The sequence below is a fragment of the Carassius auratus genome, chromosome 28, assembly GCF_003368295.1.
Source record: "Carassius auratus strain Wakin chromosome 28, ASM336829v1, whole genome shotgun sequence".
Taxonomy (NCBI): domain Eukaryota; kingdom Metazoa; phylum Chordata; class Actinopteri; order Cypriniformes; family Cyprinidae; genus Carassius; species Carassius auratus.
Genome location: NC_039270.1, coordinates 12040767 through 12061986, shown reverse-complemented (window position 1 = coordinate 12061986; position 21220 = coordinate 12040767). Strand labels below are relative to the sequence as shown.

General features: G+C 35.8%; 3 protein-coding genes across 4 annotated transcripts; all 3 read right to left on the bottom strand.

The window, feature by feature from the left end:
* Nucleotides 1-2656: 2656 nt before the first annotated feature.
* LOC113047358 (interferon alpha-1-like) lies at nucleotides 2657-5854 on the bottom strand. Its single transcript, XM_026208721.1, has 6 exons — nucleotides 5819-5854; nucleotides 3726-3860; nucleotides 3498-3584; nucleotides 3261-3413; nucleotides 2854-2949; nucleotides 2657-2758 (listed from the first exon to the last, which is right to left on the bottom strand). The coding sequence occupies exons 1-6, from the start codon at nucleotides 5852-5854 to the stop codon at nucleotides 2657-2659; spliced, it is 609 nt and encodes a 202-aa protein (XP_026064506.1).
* Nucleotides 5855-9255: 3401 nt separating this feature from the next.
* rdm1 (RAD52 motif containing 1) lies at nucleotides 9256-13053 on the bottom strand. Of its 2 annotated transcripts, XM_026207795.1 has the most exons (8): nucleotides 12931-13053; nucleotides 11707-11860; nucleotides 11217-11396; nucleotides 10929-11051; nucleotides 10652-10814; nucleotides 9907-10005; nucleotides 9735-9814; nucleotides 9256-9545 (listed from the first exon to the last, which is right to left on the bottom strand). In XM_026207795.1, the coding sequence occupies exons 2-8, from the start codon at nucleotides 11809-11811 to the stop codon at nucleotides 9453-9455; spliced, it is 843 nt and encodes a 280-aa protein (XP_026063580.1). In that variant the 5' UTR covers nucleotides 11812-11860; nucleotides 12931-13053; the 3' UTR covers nucleotides 9256-9452. The 2 variants fall into 2 exon arrangements, with proteins under 2 accessions (XP_026063580.1, XP_026063581.1); XM_026207796.1 differs by having other exon boundaries at nucleotides 11707-13024.
* Nucleotides 13054-13450: 397 nt separating this feature from the next.
* Nucleotides 13451-15859, bottom strand: LOC113046794 (somatotropin-2-like). Its single transcript, XM_026207794.1, has 5 exons — nucleotides 15787-15859; nucleotides 15451-15590; nucleotides 15118-15234; nucleotides 14275-14436; nucleotides 13451-14144 (listed from the first exon to the last, which is right to left on the bottom strand). The coding sequence occupies exons 1-5, from the start codon at nucleotides 15794-15796 to the stop codon at nucleotides 13941-13943; spliced, it is 633 nt and encodes a 210-aa protein (XP_026063579.1). The 5' UTR covers nucleotides 15797-15859; the 3' UTR covers nucleotides 13451-13940.
* Nucleotides 15860-21220: the final 5361 nt, after the last annotated feature.

Below are 21220 nucleotides of genomic sequence, written 5' to 3'. Positions count from 1 at the left end.
CAATAAAATTTGTTGTTAGAAATATTATTATTTTTTTTTTTTTTTTTTTTTTTTTACTAAGCACTGTAATACTTTATAATGTTTAAATTCAGCCCACAAAGACAAAATATAAAAATGTCCCAGTTCAAAACCGTACATTGGCTTGATTCTTAATACTGTGTTTATACCTGGATAATTCATGGTTGTTTTTATGTTTCATGATGAACTTGTGACCTAAACTCAATCTGATGTTATTTTTATTGTTAAGGCGCTGAATACAAATGCAGCAGTTGCGTGCAGTAGGCAGATTCTGGTTCCTCACTAAAGCTAAGCAGACCAGAGCCTGGTCACTACACTGCTGGGAGACCCTTTGTAAAAATCTAGTTGGCTGCTACAACTAATATCAGTCCAGCCAGCAGGGGGCGATCATTCCATGTATTAAATGGGTGTAAAAGGCCTAGTGTAATGCCACCTCAATTACAAATTTGACTTTGTTTTCTTTTTGTAGCTGGTGGCACATTCTGATGGCTGGTAGGCCGTTGTGAACAACTAGCTTGCTGCTATAGCTAGCTTTAGTCCTTCAAGCAGCGGTTGCTCATTCCTTGATTTGTATAAGTCCAAAATTCTTAGTATAACGAATCAGTCTAGAGCCTGGCCACTACATTGCTGGGAGACCCTTTGTGAAAATTTAGTTAACTGCTGCAACTAGTTTCAGTCCTAATCATTCCTAATATAATGACGCAGACTTTGGAGTCCAAGGTGTTTTGGGACCCTTGTGAAGTTTTGACATTTCCTGACAACTGTGCATCTTACATTAGCCATTAATATTGTTATAAATGAATGTCTTACTACACTGTAATTTGCACAAACTGGGCTACAATAATATGTGAGCAGCATATAGTTTGTATTTTGGAGAAAAACACGTAGGCTAGGCTATATGTGGTTATTGAAAAAACAAACTAAAAAAGTTACTGAGATAAGACCGTTTGTTTGTTTTACTTGCCCGACCGGTCAAATAGCCTGATAAAAACATAGCCTAAGTGACAAAAAAAAAAACATCAAAATAATTATATAAATAATAAAATAGTATCTAGGTCGCGCTGTTGAGGCTCACTGCTTGTCTCCTCAAAACAAATGAGCGTAACACACATAAAGAAACTCAGAAGAAGGTAACTATTCAAAATATTAATTTACTCCTAGTATGACATAGTTAAGTAACATACCATTACAAGTGAGCTATTTTGCTGAACATTCTCATGACGCAAAAAAAAAAAAAAAAAAAACGATGGGAAGCATTACGTGACGTCTAGTGCACGAGCGCATTAAGTGCGCTCTTTCACTGCATAATTCAGTCTATTAACATACATTCAGAATTATCACAAATTCAAGACATGTGGACGGAAAATGTATATGTTTATATCACCTCATATAGTTTATCAATTTTATATGATGAGTCCGTTTTTAACTCCAAAAATTACCATGATCACAAATGTTTTTTATTTGTTTATTTATTTATTTATTTTTTATACAACAGTTCAATAAACTAGAAGACCCATATTGCCTGTGTTTGTATTTAGACAACATAAATAATTCCACACAAAGCCACAGTCACTAATCTAGAGCTCAATGGTCACAGCACTGTTTAGCAACATGAGGGTGTTTCGCATCTGAATGAATCAAACATTTAAATGATTCAGTTCAACTGCAATTACTCACTTAAGTGACTTACTTAATTTCACATTTAAAGTATCTTTTTTATTATTTAAATAATTTCAGATATCAGTATTCAACGTTTTATGTTTTATATATCAAAACATTATTCATGCAGTTTTAAAAATAGGTCTTTGTAAAGGTAAATACAGGTAAAAAGAAAAAAGGTAAAAGCTGACAGAGCACTGATGAAAACATTGCTTCAGAATAAATTGTTACTGTAAATATGAAGCCTGTACTGTAGCTTCAAGATTGTATTGTACAGTATTGTATATTCTGCCATAAAAAGAACAATATTTACAGGTTTTCAATTTAACTGTGTCTGTGAACAATCCTTTATAAGCCTTTCTTTTCCTCATACTTCAAAAGCTAGAGCAGTCCAAGTTTGTTTAAAGCCACACAACAATTACACAATGCCAACTGGTGAATTATTTAGCATTGAGACTGAGTTTTAAGTCCTTTTAACTGACGATATATGACTGATATATATTTTGATGCCTACAAACAATATATAAATAAAGCTTGAATAAACAAAGAAGAGAATAGGCCAAGGCCTATTTGTGACCAGTGCAGTGCATAATATTATGTCATGCTGTACATACATTTGTTAGCAAATCACACTTATTATTGATCTCTTTCACTCAACTAAAGCTAATTTCATCACAAATCAATTATGGCAAATATCTCCGTATGTAGGTATTTATAAAACAAGACAAGATCTGGGTGATCAGTATTAAAAATGCATTTATTATAAAATATTACAAACAAATACAACACACATAGTATTGTAAAACACTGAAGTCTTCATGATGTGAACTGTCCAGTGCTGAATGGAAATGGGGATGTGATGCAATTTAAAAGTGAAAGTGGGTAAAAACAGAATGAATAAATAAATAAATAAATAAATACATATATAAATAAATAAATAAATAAATACATTTATAAATAAATAAAACCAAGAAAGCATTTAGGATTTTGAAGACTTGAATAACTTGGTGTCGTCCAGTATGAACTTCAGGGTTCGGAGAATCTCATTTCTGACGATTTCCCACGCACAGTAACTGAAATCCTGCACAGAAAAATGACAATAAGCATCAGAATGTTTATCATGTAACACGAGAGACGACTTAAGTCAGAAGTTGAGAACACAAGAGTAGGCTATACCTTTTCTTTCAGAGTTGAGGATAAAGTCTCGAAGTAAACCCTGAGGGAAGCTTCTCTGCTGGGAAAATCCTGTGCCTCTTCAGAATTTTTCATAATCTGTATTTGCCGAGACCGAGGAAACATGAAATACGGAATATAAAAGTCATTATCAATTTCACGTTAAACACAAAACTTTTGATAGCTATTCGAAGATCTGGAAATTCCAAAAGATTGCTCGGATGAACTATACAAAGTGACAAAAGACTCAAAGAGCCAATTTACTTGTACTGCAGAATAATAATAGGCTAATAATCAGTTAATATTGTGTGTAGCCTTATTTTCTAGGGTATCTACTTTCCTCCCAGAATAATTTCATCTCTAAAGTTTAAGATATTATCATAGGAAAATTAAGTTTGCTCTTTTCTTACGCATTTGCTTTTCACAATCTGCTTGTATATGAGGCCTCGAAAATTGATCCAGTTTTGTTCATCCCACTGGTCTAACGCTGGATCACTGGAGTTCTCGAACAGGGCGTCAATATTCTCCAGTGTCTGGTAAACTGCCTTTTCTACACCAGCAACCTTCAGAAATAACAGGTGAAAAGTAAAAACGTGAACAACCAGAAAATATTCACATTTATTTAACAAGATTATTTCCAAAATTACCTGATCCGTGGTTTCGGAGTAGAACGCATTTCGCGGGAAATGAATGGCAACCTTTTCCGCCAGGCACTGACTAGGGAAAAGGCCTCCCTAAAACAAAATTAATATTCGTTAAATAAATATCATATATATATATATATATATATATATATATATATATATATATATACATATATATATATACATACGTCACTAAATTACACCACTGAAGACTCTCTGCTTTACTCTTACCGTATTTAAAACTTTGTAGGAGTCCTCCATTAATTCCTTACTAAGGACGCAGTTGGTTGGCAATGACCAAACCTGCGCAAAGAAGAAAAAGCTGCACAGCAGGGCCACACGAAGAATGTCCATTCTGACTGATGCCTATAGAAGCAGAGACCAAGTGAGTTTAAAACAAGGATAGTTGCTACAGTTTATATAACCGACTGCGTTATAGACAGATCGAAAAGAGAAAAGGACTTTTACATTCATTTTCTGGCTTCAAGTTTTATAAAAAATGCTTGGGGACTATTGATGAATTTCCATTTTCGAGACGTTTGTGCTCGTTTCATTCAAGTGCATCTCAAATGAAGAGCGATTTCCCCTTCGTTCGTGCGAAATTAAGAGTATGTGTCGTAATCTGGTTTTGGAGTTACAACCATTGCTTTTAGATTAGATTTAACAAACAAATACATTCCAGCGAATATGAAAGAATTATGACAGATGAGCTCAGCAGAATAACATTGTGGCATGTAGACGCATGTTTTTGTTCAAGACAGAACTAGTTGACAACTTGGCTACTATGTTACTGTTCAAGTGGTACATTTGAAGCCTTAGACAAGATGAGCTTGACAAAATAGCATACAATTTCAGACATCCAAGATGATTCATATAAATAGGAATTTGCAACCGATTCATCAAATCATAAAATACTAATTGTAATCAAAATGATGGCTTTTATTTTACAGTCCCTGCTGACTGTGATTATTCAAATTTGCATAATATGCAAAGTGTCCTGGTGTAGCAGCCATGTAAAAAACAAAAGACAGTGCTCTAGAATGATGTGATATAGGGAGGTTAACCATGCTCATAACACTGCATATTTGTGACCTACTCTATGGTCAGTAACAGATGTTTGATGTGGGAGATCCTTTCTCAGGTATTCCTGGCCTCATGTCTCTCACCTCTGGTTTTGGTCTGGGCCTGTGGTTATAAATCAGACCAACAAATGCTCAGATTATTCATTTTAATATTTAGCTTTATGAAGTAGAACTAATTTTGCTCTAAAAGCAGCCTATCATCATCTATTGATTATATTAGTAATCTCCAGATAATATTATTATTATTTTCTTATGGCTGCAGTAAAATGAATAACATTAATGACACTTTCTTTTAACAACGTTGTCTTTATAATATGATCTATTTACAGTGTTACATTTTGAAAACTGAATAAGATTTCTGAATAAGAATGTATGCCCATAATAACAGACTGGGATTTGCCCAAGCGTGTATGTAGTCTGTGGTTAGTGTATGCCCAAACCCAAAAAAAAAAAAAAAAAAAAACTTTTATCTGCTTCTAATGAAATACAACAACTGCTATTTTTCAACCTCGTGGGTATGTGGAGACCGCCACTGGCATCTTACCTTAGAAAGTGAAAATGAGGACGGGGAACAGAAAGTGCTGAGTGATGACGAAAAGTCACATCTGTCATTACATCTGTCCCTCCCTAACTGTTAAAGACACTAGTCTGCTGTGTGAGGTTGTTTGAGAGCAGAAGAAATCAAGCACTGGTGCTGGTTGTTCTGCCAAGCGCCTCAGGGAGACTAATGATCAGAACTTCTGAGTAAACCTCTCACAACCGACAAAATACTAATCAACACAGATTTATGACTCAGACTAAACCAGAGGTTATTGGAGTCATTCTCTTGGTAAATTAAACATACAAATCTCATACAAACATACAAAGTTTGGCAGCTGTGGAAAATTTTTTTTTTTTGCAAAAAGGCAATAGGCCTACATGCACAATTAAGCATAAAACGGTTTACATAAATTTGGTGCTTTAACTTAAAATATTAGATCTTTAAAAAAAATGTTTACTTCCCTCCGAAGTGTGACACTTTTTTGGCCATCATAAGAAATTGCTGTGGAACTAGTTATTACATTTTATACGGAGTTTAAGAAAATTATTAACTGGTTTCCATCAATCACTTAACTTTATAACAACACACATTATAACATATAATAGTCTATTTAATAACAATCTGCATTCATAACATTTGTCATACATAATAAACGTATGATAGATCAACCAAATATGAAAATTTTCTATTAACTGACTCACCCTCAGGCAATCCAAGATATAGGAGACTTTTTCCATCAGTAGAACCGTATAGGAGATTTTTTGGTGAAACCATTGTCTCTGGTAACTCATAAACTGCGCTGTCTCTGGCTGCCGGCTTATGAGTGTCAAATAAACATGTACATACAAGACCAAATTATCAGTGGTTCCTGATGACACACTGGGTTATGATTCATTCAATTCATTTACATCTTTAAACGGAGGCAGAAGTCAGAATAACAATGAACCAGCTGTTAAGGTGGTAGTTTATATGTAGGCCATATATGCACTCTTCACATGTCAGAAGAACCATTTTAGGTTCCACAAACAACCATTCAGTCAAAGGTTCTTTAAAAGAACCATCTCTTTCATATCTTTTAATAATATGAAGAACCTTTCACCACAAATAGCCTTTTGTGAAACAAAGGTTTTTCAGTTGTTAAAGGTTCTTTATTGAACCATTTAGACAAAAAGGTTCGTCTGTGGCATCTTGAAGCACTTTTTCATTTAAGAGTATATACACTGCTTAACTTTTAAGTGTAGAATAACATTTAAAAGTAGCATAAATAATATTCTCTGAACCGGAGTAATGAAGTCAAGTCATGGTTCTTTATAGCGCTAAATACAACAGGCTTCAGACTGTCAAAGCAGCCTTAAACAGTCTGTCGAAGGAACCAAAACTCCACCGTTCTCTTGTCAGACAAAACCTCCAGTGCAGAGGACTCGTCTGGTTCCCGGGGTCTTGTCCCAATGACCTGTGGCGGGAGGAGCAAACACAGACACAGTGGTGTGGCATTTATTAACAGAAAATAACGAAGCACATGGAGGAAAAGCTGTCCAGAGGGGAAGAGTGTCCAAAATAAAACCGGGGATCTGGTGTCCTCGTCGTTCTGCGGGGTAGCCTATGTGAAGGCATGTAGTGTTCAAGAAGGAAGGGTCCAGGTAAGAGGCGTCCTGTGGGTCGCGAGGCGAGGGGCAGCAGCTGCATCCTTCTCGCTGGCTTTGAAGGCCAGGCATCCTTGCCTGACGGCCGTGTAACGGGAGCCTGGTAAAGGGAGGCGATTAAGGGACGGGGTGCCGATGATCATTCAGGGGAGGCAGCTGACTCGTCACAGGCCATTTAGGCGAGGTGGTCTTCACTGGCTATCTGTCTCTGGGGCCTAGTTGTCCTGGTTTCCGCTGACATTCAGGGCCGTAGGGGTCGTTTTCTTATCCACCGTCTGTGCTGGATACAGTCTGAATCTGGGTGGCTACATTCACCTCAGAGAAGGAATGAAACACACTAATATTAGCGCAGATGCCAGTGAGAACAAGGACATTTTAATTGTAGTAAACATTTAAACATATTACCTGGAATAAAGTCAATAAAGTCTTCTTTGGTTTGGAAAGCACACACACACCCTGTAGTTGAAGTGAAGCGGTCTGGTCACGCGCCAGTGTTTGGTGCCTTGAAAGAACTTGTATCAAATTGCAATGAGGACAAAGCACCAATGGAACCTTTCCAATGGAATTTACAATGTAAAAATATCAGGTAATTAACCTCTTTCTCTTTTTCTTTTTTGGCACACAAAAAAATCTCATAATCCATTGCACAGCACAGGGAGCACTGATGTTGACTGTGTTCATTTGTTGCAAGGATTTGTAACAAATCATGTATTTCATAATATAGTTTTAGCTTAAACAGCATTAAAATAATATCAAACTATAACGGTCCTGCCTGCTGTTGAATACCAGAGGTGACGTTTTACAAATTGATTGATCGATTGTCCCAGTGTTTACTGAGCTACGGTCTTATCCAGTGCAGGAACTCATGTGCACGATCTAGTGATTCACTACCTAGGGAACTGACTGACACATACCCTGCTTTGACAACGGCCCTGTGAAAGCATTACGTTTATTTTCGTTCGGAACGACGCACTCCCCTCCGAAGCGCCGCTCACGAGAACAGAAACGCCGTGTAACGTTAATCCGTCCTGATTGAAAAACACATTTCACCGTGGCTGCAGGTTGTTGTTAGTCACGTTTACTGTTAACTTTTCACTTAACGGGAGTGCAAAAGTTGGTCACTTGACAACAATTCGATAATTTTGGCTCTGTATGCCACCAGAAAAGAATTAAAATGAATCAAGATGAAATTGAAGTGCAGACTTTAAGAGAACATTTTGCAGGCGATGACAGCCTTAAGTCTGGAACTCATGGAGAGTTTTTCTTCCATTCTTCATTCATGATTTGCAGGCCTTCATGCAGCTGACTTCAGTTGTTTTCAGGTTTTCTGCTTTTAATAATAATTATACACAGTTCACACACATATATTATGTATATAATAAAACACACACATACAGCATACATTTTGAAATATTTACATGCATATTCATCGAAATTATATAATATATAAATATATTTAATATATAAATGTAACATTTTTATTTAATATGCACATGCATGTGTATTTAAATATACATAATAAATATAAACAATACACACATTATGTAAACAAAAACTTTTATTTTGGATGCGATTAATCACAATCATTTCAACATCACTAATATTCATATAGCTAAATATACGTGATGGTACAAATAAATTATGTAAACAAAAACATTTATTTCACTTTCATTAATCACGATTAATCGATTTGATTTCTTTTTTTACATGACATTTTTGTTTTTTTTACTTTGACTAAATGAAAAGGAAATTGATGATATAAAAATAAACTTATTCAAAATACAAAGTACTGGCCTTGTACATCTGTATATTACCTTTTTACAACATACTAATTAGTCAGTATTATCAGAAATATGATTATGTACTTTATATAATTAAAAAAAATTCCCATCTGTGTATTATCTGTGTGATTTATAATCACGCCAATGAATAGACGCAGGGAGTTTTAGGTCAACTGGGAAGTCTGTTTTTATGGCTCCAATGATATTATTCTTCAACCAAAACACATCAACTTGACAAAGAAAACTCAGTAAACTGAACAAAAGCAAGGCAAAAGCAACATATAAGAGAGGAACATAATTAAGATTCATTGCTTCAAGTATATTTTATTTCACACAACATAAACAAAAGCGAACATACTAAAACCTGTCTTAATGTATTCAAAGTAAAGTCAAATCACTCAAACAAAGAGGCAGATCATGTTCAGTACACACGATTTTAGACGTTAATGCATTTTGGATGTCTTTCTTGGCTTGACATCTGCTCTGACCACTGATCTATAATCTAGAACATATACATACATGCATATAAATATATATATTAGTCATATATAGATCAGTGGCTCTGACCTTTAAACTTAACCTGTATGGTCATGCTAGTATAGCACATTTATATTTATATATATATATATATATATATATATATATATATATATATATATATATATATATATATATATATATATATATATATATAAATATAAAAAAAACACCTGAGAACTGCTTTGGAAATAGAGAAGAGGAATCTGAGGTCAGTTGCACTGAAATTTGGAGGTTAACTACAGAGGATGAGCATAATGCTGCACACATTATGGTCAATACCAAACATTAAAGAGAAAACCTATATCATTTCCAGTGGTCACTTATCCAGAAAACACTGGCAACTGTGTGAGTTGAGAAAGTTTGAGTAGGTGTCAGTGAGGGAGGTCTACTGTGAGGTCCCATGGGAAATCCTCCTCAGTATTACTGTCAGCATCTTCAAACTCATTCCAGGAGATGTCATTTACCTGCCACATAAAGCAATTGGCTATTAGACAGCCCTCCGATTGGTTGATGCTAAACCACTGACCAGATAAGAACTGAAAGTACTGATTTCAGTAGACTTGGGACACATTTTCATACATTTACTTCTCTGTATATAATACATTTAATGCACCATGGACCAGAATGTTCAAAGATCTTGAAGGAACACTTACTTTTATGACTCCTCCTGAGTTCTCTTCTGGAAGGATCTCATCTGGATCATACTTGATCTCAATCGCTACTTTCCCATTTCCTATGGGACAACAATGACAAGAAATGGATGTTACCACAAATTATAATGTACTGTATAATGGTTGTGTACAGTAGGTTGCTAGAAATACTTACCCAAGATCATGAGAAGCACTTTTTCAAAGGCAGCCACCACAGCTTTGTCTTTGGCACGTTTCATTAGCGTCCCTCTTTTTCTCAGCTTTTCCTCTGGATCTAAAATAATTTAACATTTTAATAGATTTTACATTTAGTCATTCAGCAGATGCTTTTATACAAAGCGACTTACAAAGTAGAAGCAATCAGACCAACAAAAGAGCAACTATACACAAGTGCTGTTACAAGTCTCAGTTTAGTCTAGCACAGTGAACATAAGGTTTTCTTTTTAGAATAGAATAGAATAGAATAGAAGTGCTAGTATTAATTGGTCAGCTGATGGCAAAACAGATGTTGTGAATTTATATATATATATATATATATATATATATATATATATATATATATATATATAAAATTACACCAGTCATATTGTCTATTTAAAAAGATGAAGAATTAATAAATTAAAAAAATAAATAAATAAACAAATTTAACTAAATGAACAAATAAATAAACATGGAACAAATATAATAAATAAACAAGATATATAATTGTTTTTTATTAATCATTGTTAATTTAATATTAATTTGAATATTAGTATTATAAATCTTTATTATTTTATTTCTCATAATTAATATATATTTAAATAAATATATCAGTGCTACACAGTTAAACCTCTAGAAGTTTTGTTTTTACTTTAAACAATTACCTTCAGAGAAAAAGAAAATAATAAAAAGATTATTGCATGCCTCGAGCCAAGACTCACCTCGATCGTTGTCGATTATCTCCTCTGCCACCCCGACCCCCTGGCAGCTCATTCCATGCTGTTGGAAGGTCAACTCTGCTATGCAACCATATTTCAGAAGCACACTCTGGTCATCTGTTTCTTCTTGGCACCCTGCGTCCCTGCATCTTGAGATGTCCTTCAACTGTTGAAACACAAAAAACTTTGTTTATAAACCAGCTATGAACAGAAGCACACTTAGAAATGAGGGTGAAAATCAAGAGTCTGTTCAGTGTATATGATCAATATTGCTGCTCACAGTAACGATGCGAGTAGACCAGCCGCCAAAGCCCAGGTAGTGATTAGCCAGGTTGTGACATTTGGAAAGGCTGAGAGGTTTAGAGCTATAGAAGGACAGATTCTGCTTTGTGCTCAATCGGACCTGAGGGATAGATGGAAAGAGATAAGAAACATATTTGCAAAACAACTTTCAATTTAAACATTCAAACCTTCTTTAAAATTTATCTAAAAAGTAGTCCATCTGTAAATCATGTGCAAATCACATCCACATTACAGCTTTATCTGGAGCTGTAATACATTAAGCTACCTTTAAAGGAGAACGTTGGAAAAGACATTGTTTATCAGTGGCCCGCTGAGCTTTAGACGCCTGTGCCGATGAGTAGAACTTCACCAGTGCATAGAACCCAGGTTCTGCCACCGTGGCATTGGGACAGACCTTCAACAGGTAAAGAGCTCCAAAAGCTGAATACACGCTCCACAGGGACTCCTAAGAGGTTAGATTAGCCGTTTAATCAAAAGTAATTAAGCTTAAAGTTGGGTAATTTTATGCAATTACTGGTAATTTTACACTTAAACTCCATAAAACTCCAAGCCAACCAATCTATGACTTGTTATGCAAACATAATGTAACCTAAAAAATTGTTTGGCAAAGGTTAATAAACATAACCTAACTCAAAGAGCAGTTGAATGGTTTATTCATTGGTCATTTATTAGATATGTAACAGTGCGATATAATATAATATAATATAATATAATATAATATAATATAATATAATATAATATAATAATATACTTACATAAATGTAGGCCTCTGAAAATGTTGGCTGAATGTCCCAAACGAAAATAGTTTTGTTGTTTTCGAGAGGGACTTTAAAATCAATTATATCGACCTCAATATCCATGAGATTTGGACTTCAAAGAAAAATCTACAACTCGAAAACGGTGTAATTAACGTAGACTAACCATGTTCCGTACACTTTTCGCTATTCACCGCACGCCAGTGACCACTCCTCCGTTGTAAAAAGACATACAAGCATGCTTGTGTGCTCATTCTCCGGGGGAATACCTATTACACAGTCTACACTTTGATTGATGTCTTTAGGACCAATAGTTTTTGAGAAAACTGGGGAAAAGTACCACCTCCGCCAGTGTACGGAAGATGATAGGGGTTAACGGTGTTCCGTACAGGCTTATAATGATGTTCCGTACAGCTCTTATTACTTGATTTTATCGGCGAAAATGGACATTTAACTTATCAAAAGTGAGCTGTTATTTATTTTAACTGCAAGAAAACATAATTCCAATAAATATCAAAGATTATTACCTTTTTATTTGATCAAAATACAAGTTAATGGCTGCTTTAATAAAGGGCGCATGCGAGTTAGGCATGATTGTGTCGTGATATTAATTATGACATGTGAGTTAAGCATGAACTATGTGAAAGGTTAGAGAACATAATTTCCTTATCTTTCTGAAGATGCAGAAAACGAGAAGGGCACTGATTAATTAAAAAAAAAGGTTAACCAATGTGAAAACTTCATAAAGTAAGAGATCTCTGCCGCCAGTCTCAGGTGAGGGTGACGCTAAGTGGTTATCGCCCGCAATCGATGCTTAAACACTCCCATTTCAAAGCATTTATTCAACAAAAAGTAATATATTTAACAATTTGTGATAACATAATATTCATTTAATACAGGCTGTAGTACTGTGAGAAACATAAGTGGAATAGAAATGTACATTTTCGCTGCTCTAGTTGTCTTCCTCCCAAGCTGAAGTTTTGAAGTAAATCTTCCCCACTGTCCATTTACAAGCGCGGTGGGCGCAACGAGCAAACTTACTCAAATATTACTGAAACAAACAGCGGATTGGTCTCTGTTTAGATCGGGAGTGAAAGAGAGAAACATAAGGATGACACAGATATATAGTTTATGTACGAACTGTAATTATTTATTCTGCAATCGGCGCTAAAACGTCACCTGTACGGAACATCGTTTTGTACGGAACATGGTTAGTCTACGTTACCTCATAAATCATATGACTAAAATGAAAACGCCAGACAAATCTGAAGAATCAGTTCAGGCGATACCCCTCTGAGACTTCCGTAAACAGAATCGCATTTGGCGCGGTTGCCGGACGTCATATTACGTAAAGCGCTGTGATTGGATCAGTGGAAGGATTCCGAAAGGATTGAACTAATCGGAGTTTCCGCGGTGATATAATAACTACGAAAGTTCCAAACGTTCTAAAAGCGTTCACAATAATAAAACAACATAATTTATAAACATTTTTAAAAAGACCCGGATTGTTGCGTCGCAGAACAATATTGCTTTTATTTTTAATTTTATTTGTTAAACTAAAGATTAGATAAGCGCCTGTAGAAATAGTAAAATTTTCGGATTATTATTATCTTGTTCATCGTTTTGGGATGCATTACTGCTCCCGATGGGGCACAACAACACAGATTTTGACCTGGACATCCAGTCAAAAGGTGTGGGTAATGTTTAGGAAGGCAGGAAAATGAAACCACACAGGTCAAGAACATTGGATGCAATTTTTAAACTTTAATGAAGAAAGACACAGAACTTGAGAATAAGATGCGCTAATAATAAGAGCATAATATATGAGACAAACGAGTATGTATACAAGAGTGAGTCTATCCATTTAGATTACAATTTTAACGTAATACTAATCTAGTCTTTTTGAGCAATAATATTGTACACATTAATAGCTCTGTGACTAAGGCCAATCTGGCCACATTTGAAAATATATTGCCATAAGCACCACTGTGAAATCAGATCCATCCTTTTTAAAGAACAGCTTTAATTTAAGAGCATTCCCTTATGAGAAGAATAAATAAAATAGTGGTAGACAATGTTTAAATATAGGAGGGAAAAAGAAAAGACGGGCATAGCCATGCAATTGGTTGACAATTCCTGTATATATAAGACCAGATCATAATAACTTAAGGAAGTTTTAAGGATTAAACTGGTTTTAGATTTGCAGGCATTGACTAGCAATACATCGGCGCCCTCTACAGGGTGCAGTTGGAATCCAGGGATCTCCTGCAATTTGCAACCCTCAGGTAGGTTTCGACCTTGTGCATGTCCTTCTTAAAACAAGCCAGCAGACGAAAGCTCTCTCTGAGGTTGTTCTCCCCCATGGTCAAGTAGAAGTCCTCAAAAGGCAGTGGTAGGGAGTCGTTATCATCTATGTTTGGTTGACCATCGAGACTTCCCTGTGCAGATACAAATGCAAAATGATCTTACAGCTGCCCAAATAAGCCCTAAAGATGTGAAGATGCTGTCACACCTCCTGGTACAAGTCGTGTGAAAAAATAAAGTAGCCTGTAAGCTTGTCTCTCTGACCTTAATGAGCACATTGATGCCCATTTTCAAGTCGGCCAGCTTCTCAGTGATCTGGTTGGGGTTCCCGGCGGTCAGGCTGTTTGAGACGGTTCCGCTCAGGGTCTGGCTGGGGTACTCCCAAGACTCAATGAGGCGGAAGGAAATGCGAAGGAGCTTCAACATCTGAAGAAAGAAAAAATAACATTGGAGGCTTTAAACCACAGGCCTTTTTTGATGTTTATGCTTCCCAAACTATGATATGCAAAACAATGTGTAATGGTGAGATTTAATCTCTTTGCATCTACTGTGGTTTTTAAATATGTTCTTAAGGATTTCCATTACTTATAAGAAATTGAAGAATAAAATTGTCATCCGCTTATGTGAAAACAAAAATATTTCACTCACAATATGCATGTTTTCTAATGTTGTATTTTTTTTTTATTTGATACTATTTGTTTCATAATTGTATATATTATTGATCTTAAAGATTACACATACCCCTAAATATGATTATCCTCATGAGAGGGACCCCATCGAAAATTAATATTATACATTTGTTATATGTTATTTTATAAATATGTGTAAAATAACTTGAAAAAAATATTTAACTATTATTATATTATAACTTTTTTTCTGCTCACTATAGTACAAAATGTATTTATAATGCAACTTTCTATTATTTTTTACTTATTCTATTTTTTATTACTGATTTTAATCATATCTGTGTACTTCATTCTTCTTATTATTTATTTTTATATTGTAACTTTTCCACAGATCCCATAATATCCCTTGCGGCCCCCTGGTTCGAAAACCCCTGGAACAAAGCATGTTGGGATTACATTTTTAATGATGTCGTTTACTCACAGAGCTCTTCTGTGTTTCATCTTTTCCAGTGGGCGCCTCAATGTAGTCAGAATTACAGAAAGACAGAGGGAAGATTTTACTCAGCTGTCTGCGCTCCTCAGGCAACAGGCTGTCCTCCTAGATAAAAAAAGACAAATTGTATTTAGTATTGTATTTAAAATTTATAATTTATAATACATTTAACTCACTCAGATAACTAAAGCAATGCATCTGCGAGCAGTGAGGAGTTCTCAAAGTCCTGAGCTTTTAAACCTGAACAGGTGTGACCAATCACATTTGCTGTAAAGGAAAGGTTAGAATCTAGTTCTGAATAGATTTGAATGAGAATCTTACAAAGTCATTAATCATTTTAGCGGCCAGCTGGTGCAGGTGTTGTACACGAATGACTGCGTTATTGAAGAGCCGCTGGTTATCTGATGCTCTCCCCTGGTTCACCAACAAACTAACCAGCACCACCGACAACAGCACTAACGCTAGGAGAACAAAAGAAGGAGGTTTATTTTTCATTAATGTTTTTTTTCCCATGCTCCAATAAACCCTTTAAACTAGGTTTTTATACATATAATATTATATTATATAATCTATCATTTATATATGTCAAAAATGAGATATGATATCATGTCCTAGGTTCTACAACTAACATGCAAAAGAAAGCCACCACAGCATTACCTCTAGCCATTTCGCTCAGGGTAGACCAACTCTTGCAGACTTTGTTAAAAGCTTCTGAGTGTTTGTTTTTCTGGCTCAGATACTGATATTTATATGTGGCATGAACATGTTTTGATGCATCTTAATGCATGAGAGTTGAAACTTGAGAGTTTCCATGAAAACTATGCTTTAATATGCATTGTTATGTGTATTTAGACACCATACGCTCATGGTGTAGTGCTTCCAGTCATTTATGTGTATGCGCATTTCCATGACTCTGGGATGATGTTAGCACAAAGCCAAAAGACCATTGTTTTATTTATTAAAAGGAATAATATTGATATGAAATGGATACAAAAGCAAGTTTATACTCCATATGAAAGTTTGTAAAAACTATATATATATATATATATATATATATATATATATATATATATATATATATATATATATATATATATATATATATATATATATATATATATATATAGTGGTCTTTATACTCTGGAAATGTTTTACAAACCACTCACTATATACTCAATAAATTCTTTATAGTAATTCAACTCAAATTGTTTAACTTGTTTATTAAATAAATTCAATCCTGAAGTAGTTTAGTCTTTGGTTCTTTTAACTGTGATGATTTTGGCTCACATTTAACAAAAAACAACCAATTCACTATCACAACATATTAGAATACTTCATAAGACCAATAAAAAAAAATAAAACTTTTAGTGAATTGTTGTCCTTCTGGAAAGTAGTGGATTTACTGTACATGTACTCAATACTTGTTATGGGCTCCTTTTGCTTTAATTACTGCCTCAAATTCAGCGTGGCATGGAGGTGATCAGTTTGTGGCACTGCTGAGGTGGTCTGTAAGCCCAGGTGTCTTTGACAATGGCTCATCCTCATTTTTTGGTCTCTTATTTTTCATTTTCCTCTTGACAATACACCATAGGTTCAGATCAGGTGAGTTTGCTGGCCAGTCAAATGAAATCAGCGTCTTCAAAAAGCTGGACTAGAAGGAAGCATGGAGTGCTCCAAAATTTCTTAGTAAACAGGGGCAGTGACTTTGGTTTTCAAAAAACACAACGGACCAACACCAGCAGATGACATCGCACCCCGAATCATCACAGACTGTGGAAACTTAACACTGGACTTCAAGCAGCTTGGGCTATGAGCTTCTCCACCCTTCCTCCAGACTCTAGGACCTTGGTTTCCAAATAAAATATAAAACTTGCTCTCATCTGAAAAGAGATTTTTGGATCACTGGGCAGCGGTCCAGTTCTTCTTATACTTAGCTCAGGTAAGACACCTCTGACGTTGTCTGTGGTTTAGCAAATTCCTTGACACAAATGTATGTGGTGTCTCTTGATGCCTCGACCCCAGCCTCAGTCCATTCCTTGTGAAGTTCACTCAAATTCTTGAATCAATTTTGCTTGACAATCCTCATAAGGCTGCAGTTCTCTCGGTTGGTTGTGCTTCTTTTTCTTCCACACTTTTTCCTTCCACTCAACTTTCTGTTAACATGCTTGGATACAGCACTCTGTGAACAGCTTCTTTGGCAGTGAATATTTGTGGCTTACCCTTCTTGTGAAGGGTGTCAATGATTGTCTTATGCACAACTGTCAGATCAGAAGTCTTCCCCATGATTGTGTAGCCCAGTGAACCAAACTGAAAGACCATTTTGAAGGCTCAGGAAACCTTTGCAGGTGTTTTGAGTTGATTAGCTGATTGACATGTCACCATATTCTGATTTGTTGTGATAGTGAATTGCTGGGTTTTTGTTAAATTTGAGCCAAAATCATCACAATTAAAAGAACAAAAGACTTAAATTACTTCAGTCTGTGTGCATTGAATTTATTTAATACACAAGTTTCACAATTTGAGTTGAATTACTTTATCTGAAATAAATTAACTTTTCTAATTTGACATTGACATTGACATTCTAATTTATTGAAATGCACTTCTAATCCAGGGGCTGTATGAGAAGATATAATAATGAGAAGATGCATGTAACATTGCCACGTAATCTGTAAATGGTGTCAGCTCCTTCCAAAAGGACATGTTTTCAATAATTATGAGAGTAAATCAGGTCATATACGTGTTTGCTGTCACTGTGGGGATGCAGGAGGATTTTCCTATTCAGATGTGGTGTTGGCCTGTGTGTAATATTCAGCAGTCTTGGGGTTGTGAAATGTCAGAGTCACATTAATAGTTTAATCTCTTTCGGTGAAAAACAAAATACAATCTGTTTACCTGAACCTCATGGCTGTTGGGCCTGTCACTTTAGGTTGTCGGTATAAGGACAGTGTGACACTGAATAATGATGATGAAAATACAGCTTTTTCATTACAGGGTTAAACTACATTAAATATATTCAAATATTTAAAAAAAAATGTCATCCTCAACAGTAATGAGAATATTTTTGCTGTAAAACAATGACATTTTTATAAATAATGTCACATAATTTGTTACATTCCTCAAAATATAAGGAAATAATTTATACAAAATATAGGCCTATATTTATTTTCTTTTGATTGTGGAGTTTAATATGTCCTCTTAACACAATAATATGATATTCACACAATATTCACAAAATAACTATATTATATTATATTATATTATATTATATTATATTATATTATATTATATTATATTATATTATATTATATTATATTATATGTGTGTGTGTGTGTGTGTGTGTGTGTGTTTTCACAGAAGCTGGTCTCAGATCAGCTTGGCAGAGAAACATCTACAGAGTGAGCAGAACTGAGAGGCAGCACAAGCATTCAAAGACTGTAAGTTACTTCCACCCTGTGGTTACAGTCGGAATGGAAGCAGGTGCCAGAGGTAAATCCCCCATGATGCCTCAGCTGTTCATACTGGGCATTGTGATGACTGTCTATAGCCTACCGCCTGAACTTGGCACCTGTCAGTCAAGTGTGAGGAACCAAAACTCCTTGAAGAAACCCTTGTCAGGTGGATCTAGGCACACCATCATGAACCAAAAACCAACTTAATGAAAAGGAATAGAAAGATAATATTAGTCTATATAGTGACTGTGTTTTGTATGAGAATGCGTTGTCAATGTCATCTCATTTCTAGCCACAAGAAGGCGCCACTAAATTCTAGATCTTTTCTAAAGAAGTTGCATTCACGAAATTCGAGCTTGAATGGACTCTCATGTTTTAAAAGCCTCGTGTTATTTTATTTGGAAGTCTCGGACATTCACAGAAAATAGCTTACTTCCACTTTGAAAACTAAGGTGGATAGCACTTTAAAAACACTTTATAATTAAATGGAGATCAGTTCCCTCTCAAGTTAAGGTGAGCTGGCGCAATGCTGCTACGATCCCATGTCCAAGTAGACGGCTTTACATACCGGACACATTTAAATAACACGTTCTATATAGAGAACACTGTCTAACGGACACCGACCCACTTCCGCTTCTGACTGCCGACTGCCGACTGAACCGATATGGGATAGGACCCTCTCTTTGCTCTGAAGGCCTATCACTTTTTTTAACTTTACCTTTGGCTTCGTTAGTAAGATGGTTTCTCAGTCAGACACACAAAATATGAATTGTCCAAGCAGCTTGTCCTATGTACACACACACACACACATACATTAGACAGCATTTACATTATGAATATTTTATAAATAGCTTCATAGAAAATCAACTAGATTGAAGTCTGTACAAAAAGATCAGACTGAACCCACGGCCTTGGTGTTGCTACCATAATATTGGCCTATTCTTGACAACTTTTAGGCAAAGAAGAAGCACCTGACCCTGAAGCCGCCTGCTGCATGTTCACAATGACCTTTGGCCCTTTCATTGTAAACTCATTTTGAAAGTTTGACACCATTGATGTCCCTCATGGCCTTAGCTTTTCTGCACAAAGACAAGAGCTGTATTTCTGTGTCCTTAAACGGTTTGAGGACCTGGATGAGCTGGGCTCTTCCTTTAAGGCAAACTCCACCTTGTTCCCACTTCTGGTCAACTCTTGTTTCAAAGGGGGCGATGTTACACATCTACCCTGGAATGCTCTGACTCCGGTTCCACAGGCTGCTCATCACAGCTCTCCAGTCGTCTCATGTTGCATCTCTTCGGGCAGCTGCGGCTTCTTTGCTTTGGAGGCACCACTCGTTGACGGGACGACTTTCTCCATTGCTTCCTTAGCTTACATAGAGGCTGAATCCCAGGAGAGGCTGTTCACATTCCTGTCCAGCCCGTAAAGGAAGCAAACAAAGGTTGTTCAGGTCAAGTGCACCACTCTAAAAATGCTGAGCAATGAGTAATGTGTTCAGTAATCAGTTAACGAATCGCCTCGCGCACGTTTCTTTGGAAAAGTTACCGAATAAATGTTGGACCTGTGACCTAGCGGTTAGTGCATATCCTCCAGACACAGTTGTGTTCGTGTGAGTTACTAACTCCACAATAATGACCTGTCAACTGTTTCCATTAATAAGCAGCCCCTAAAAATAAAATATAACTAAATAAATAAAGGCAAAAACCCTAATGACAAATGTAGAAGAGTTAAAAGAACACAAAAGAGTACAAATAAATAAATTAAAAGAATGTTTAAACTGGAAAATGTATTAAAAAAGGAAGGAAAAGCAAGCAAATATTACATATGTTATAGTACGTTTATTATGATTCTAGTGATTTTTTTTTATACCATATGAGTTTCACGGTCATTGCCATGAAAGAATGTGTCTCCAAAGACACATTTAAAACTACAAACCAAGTTTTCATTGGTTTCAAATGTCTGCTTTCAGTGGCATTACAAATAAAGAGGGTTGATTTCATTTCCTAATCTTCTCTCCAGTATTAAACTGGACACTGAGTGTGTCACTCAAACGGCAGTGAGAATGAATGAGCATATTAACACCACTCGGCTTCCACTCATCAGAGTGAAAGAGATGCAGTGAACACACTGACCGGCTGTCCTGAGGTCACGCTTCACAGCTGACCTCTGACCTCATTTGTATGCATGGCACTTGTGCGGCTGTTATCCAGGGGATGCCGCAGTAGTTCTGTGACGTCCAGTGAGGGGCATGTGTGCTTATGTGTATAGGGTTTGAATACGTGTGTGTATGTACAGTATGTGTGTGAGAGAGTCACTAATGCCTTGACTGAAGTATTCAGTGCACCTTCAGTGAAGCCTTCATTTACCTCTGCAGTTCATTCATTTTAACAGATATTTATGCCTTTTTCCCCTAGTCTTTTAAAGTGTATTCAGGGTTAAGCCTTTGATGTTTTAAATATGATAGACTGGACGGATAACACTATAAATAGTAAGTGTTGTGACCTCAGGGTGCCGTATGTTTGCAGTATCAGCTGGACAATTTGCAATAGAATTATTATATATATATTTTCAATAATTAGTTTCGATAATGTAACAGTTAAATTTATCATCTCTTAATTGCATTAAATGGATTAAAACCCCAAGGC

Bases quoted from the DNA above. Each gene is read 5' to 3' on its own strand.
- LOC113047358 (XM_026208721.1), bottom strand. From the start codon at position 5,854: ATGGAAAAAGTCTCCTATATCTTGGATTGCCTGAGG. The intron at 3,585-3,725 runs GTAAGAGTAAAG...ATTTTGTTTTAG, and splicing joins CCTACAAAGTTTTAAATACG to GGAGGCCTTTTCCCTAGTCA. The intron at 2,950-3,260 runs GTAAGAAAAGAG...CGGCAAATACAG, and splicing joins AGATTGTGAAAAGCAAATGC to ATTATGAAAAATTCTGAAGA.
- rdm1 (XM_026207795.1), bottom strand. From the start codon at position 11,811: ATGGATATTGAGGTCGATATAATTGATTTTAAAGTCCCTCTCGAAAAC. The intron at 11,052-11,216 runs GTAGCTTAATGT...TCTATCCCTCAG, and splicing joins TCCAACGTTCTCCTTTAAAG to GTCCGATTGAGCACAAAGCA. The intron at 9,546-9,734 runs GTAAGTGTTCCT...TTTATGTGGCAG, and splicing joins ACTCAGGAGGAGTCATAAAA to GTAAATGACATCTCCTGGAA.
- LOC113046794 (XM_026207794.1), bottom strand. The intron at 15,235-15,450 runs GTAAGATTCTCA...TTTTTTATCTAG, and splicing joins CTAAAATGATTAATGACTTT to GAGGACAGCCTGTTGCCTGA. The intron at 14,437-15,117 runs GTGAGTAAACGA...TTCTTTCTTCAG, and splicing joins ATGAAACACAGAAGAGCTCT to ATGTTGAAGCTCCTTCGCAT.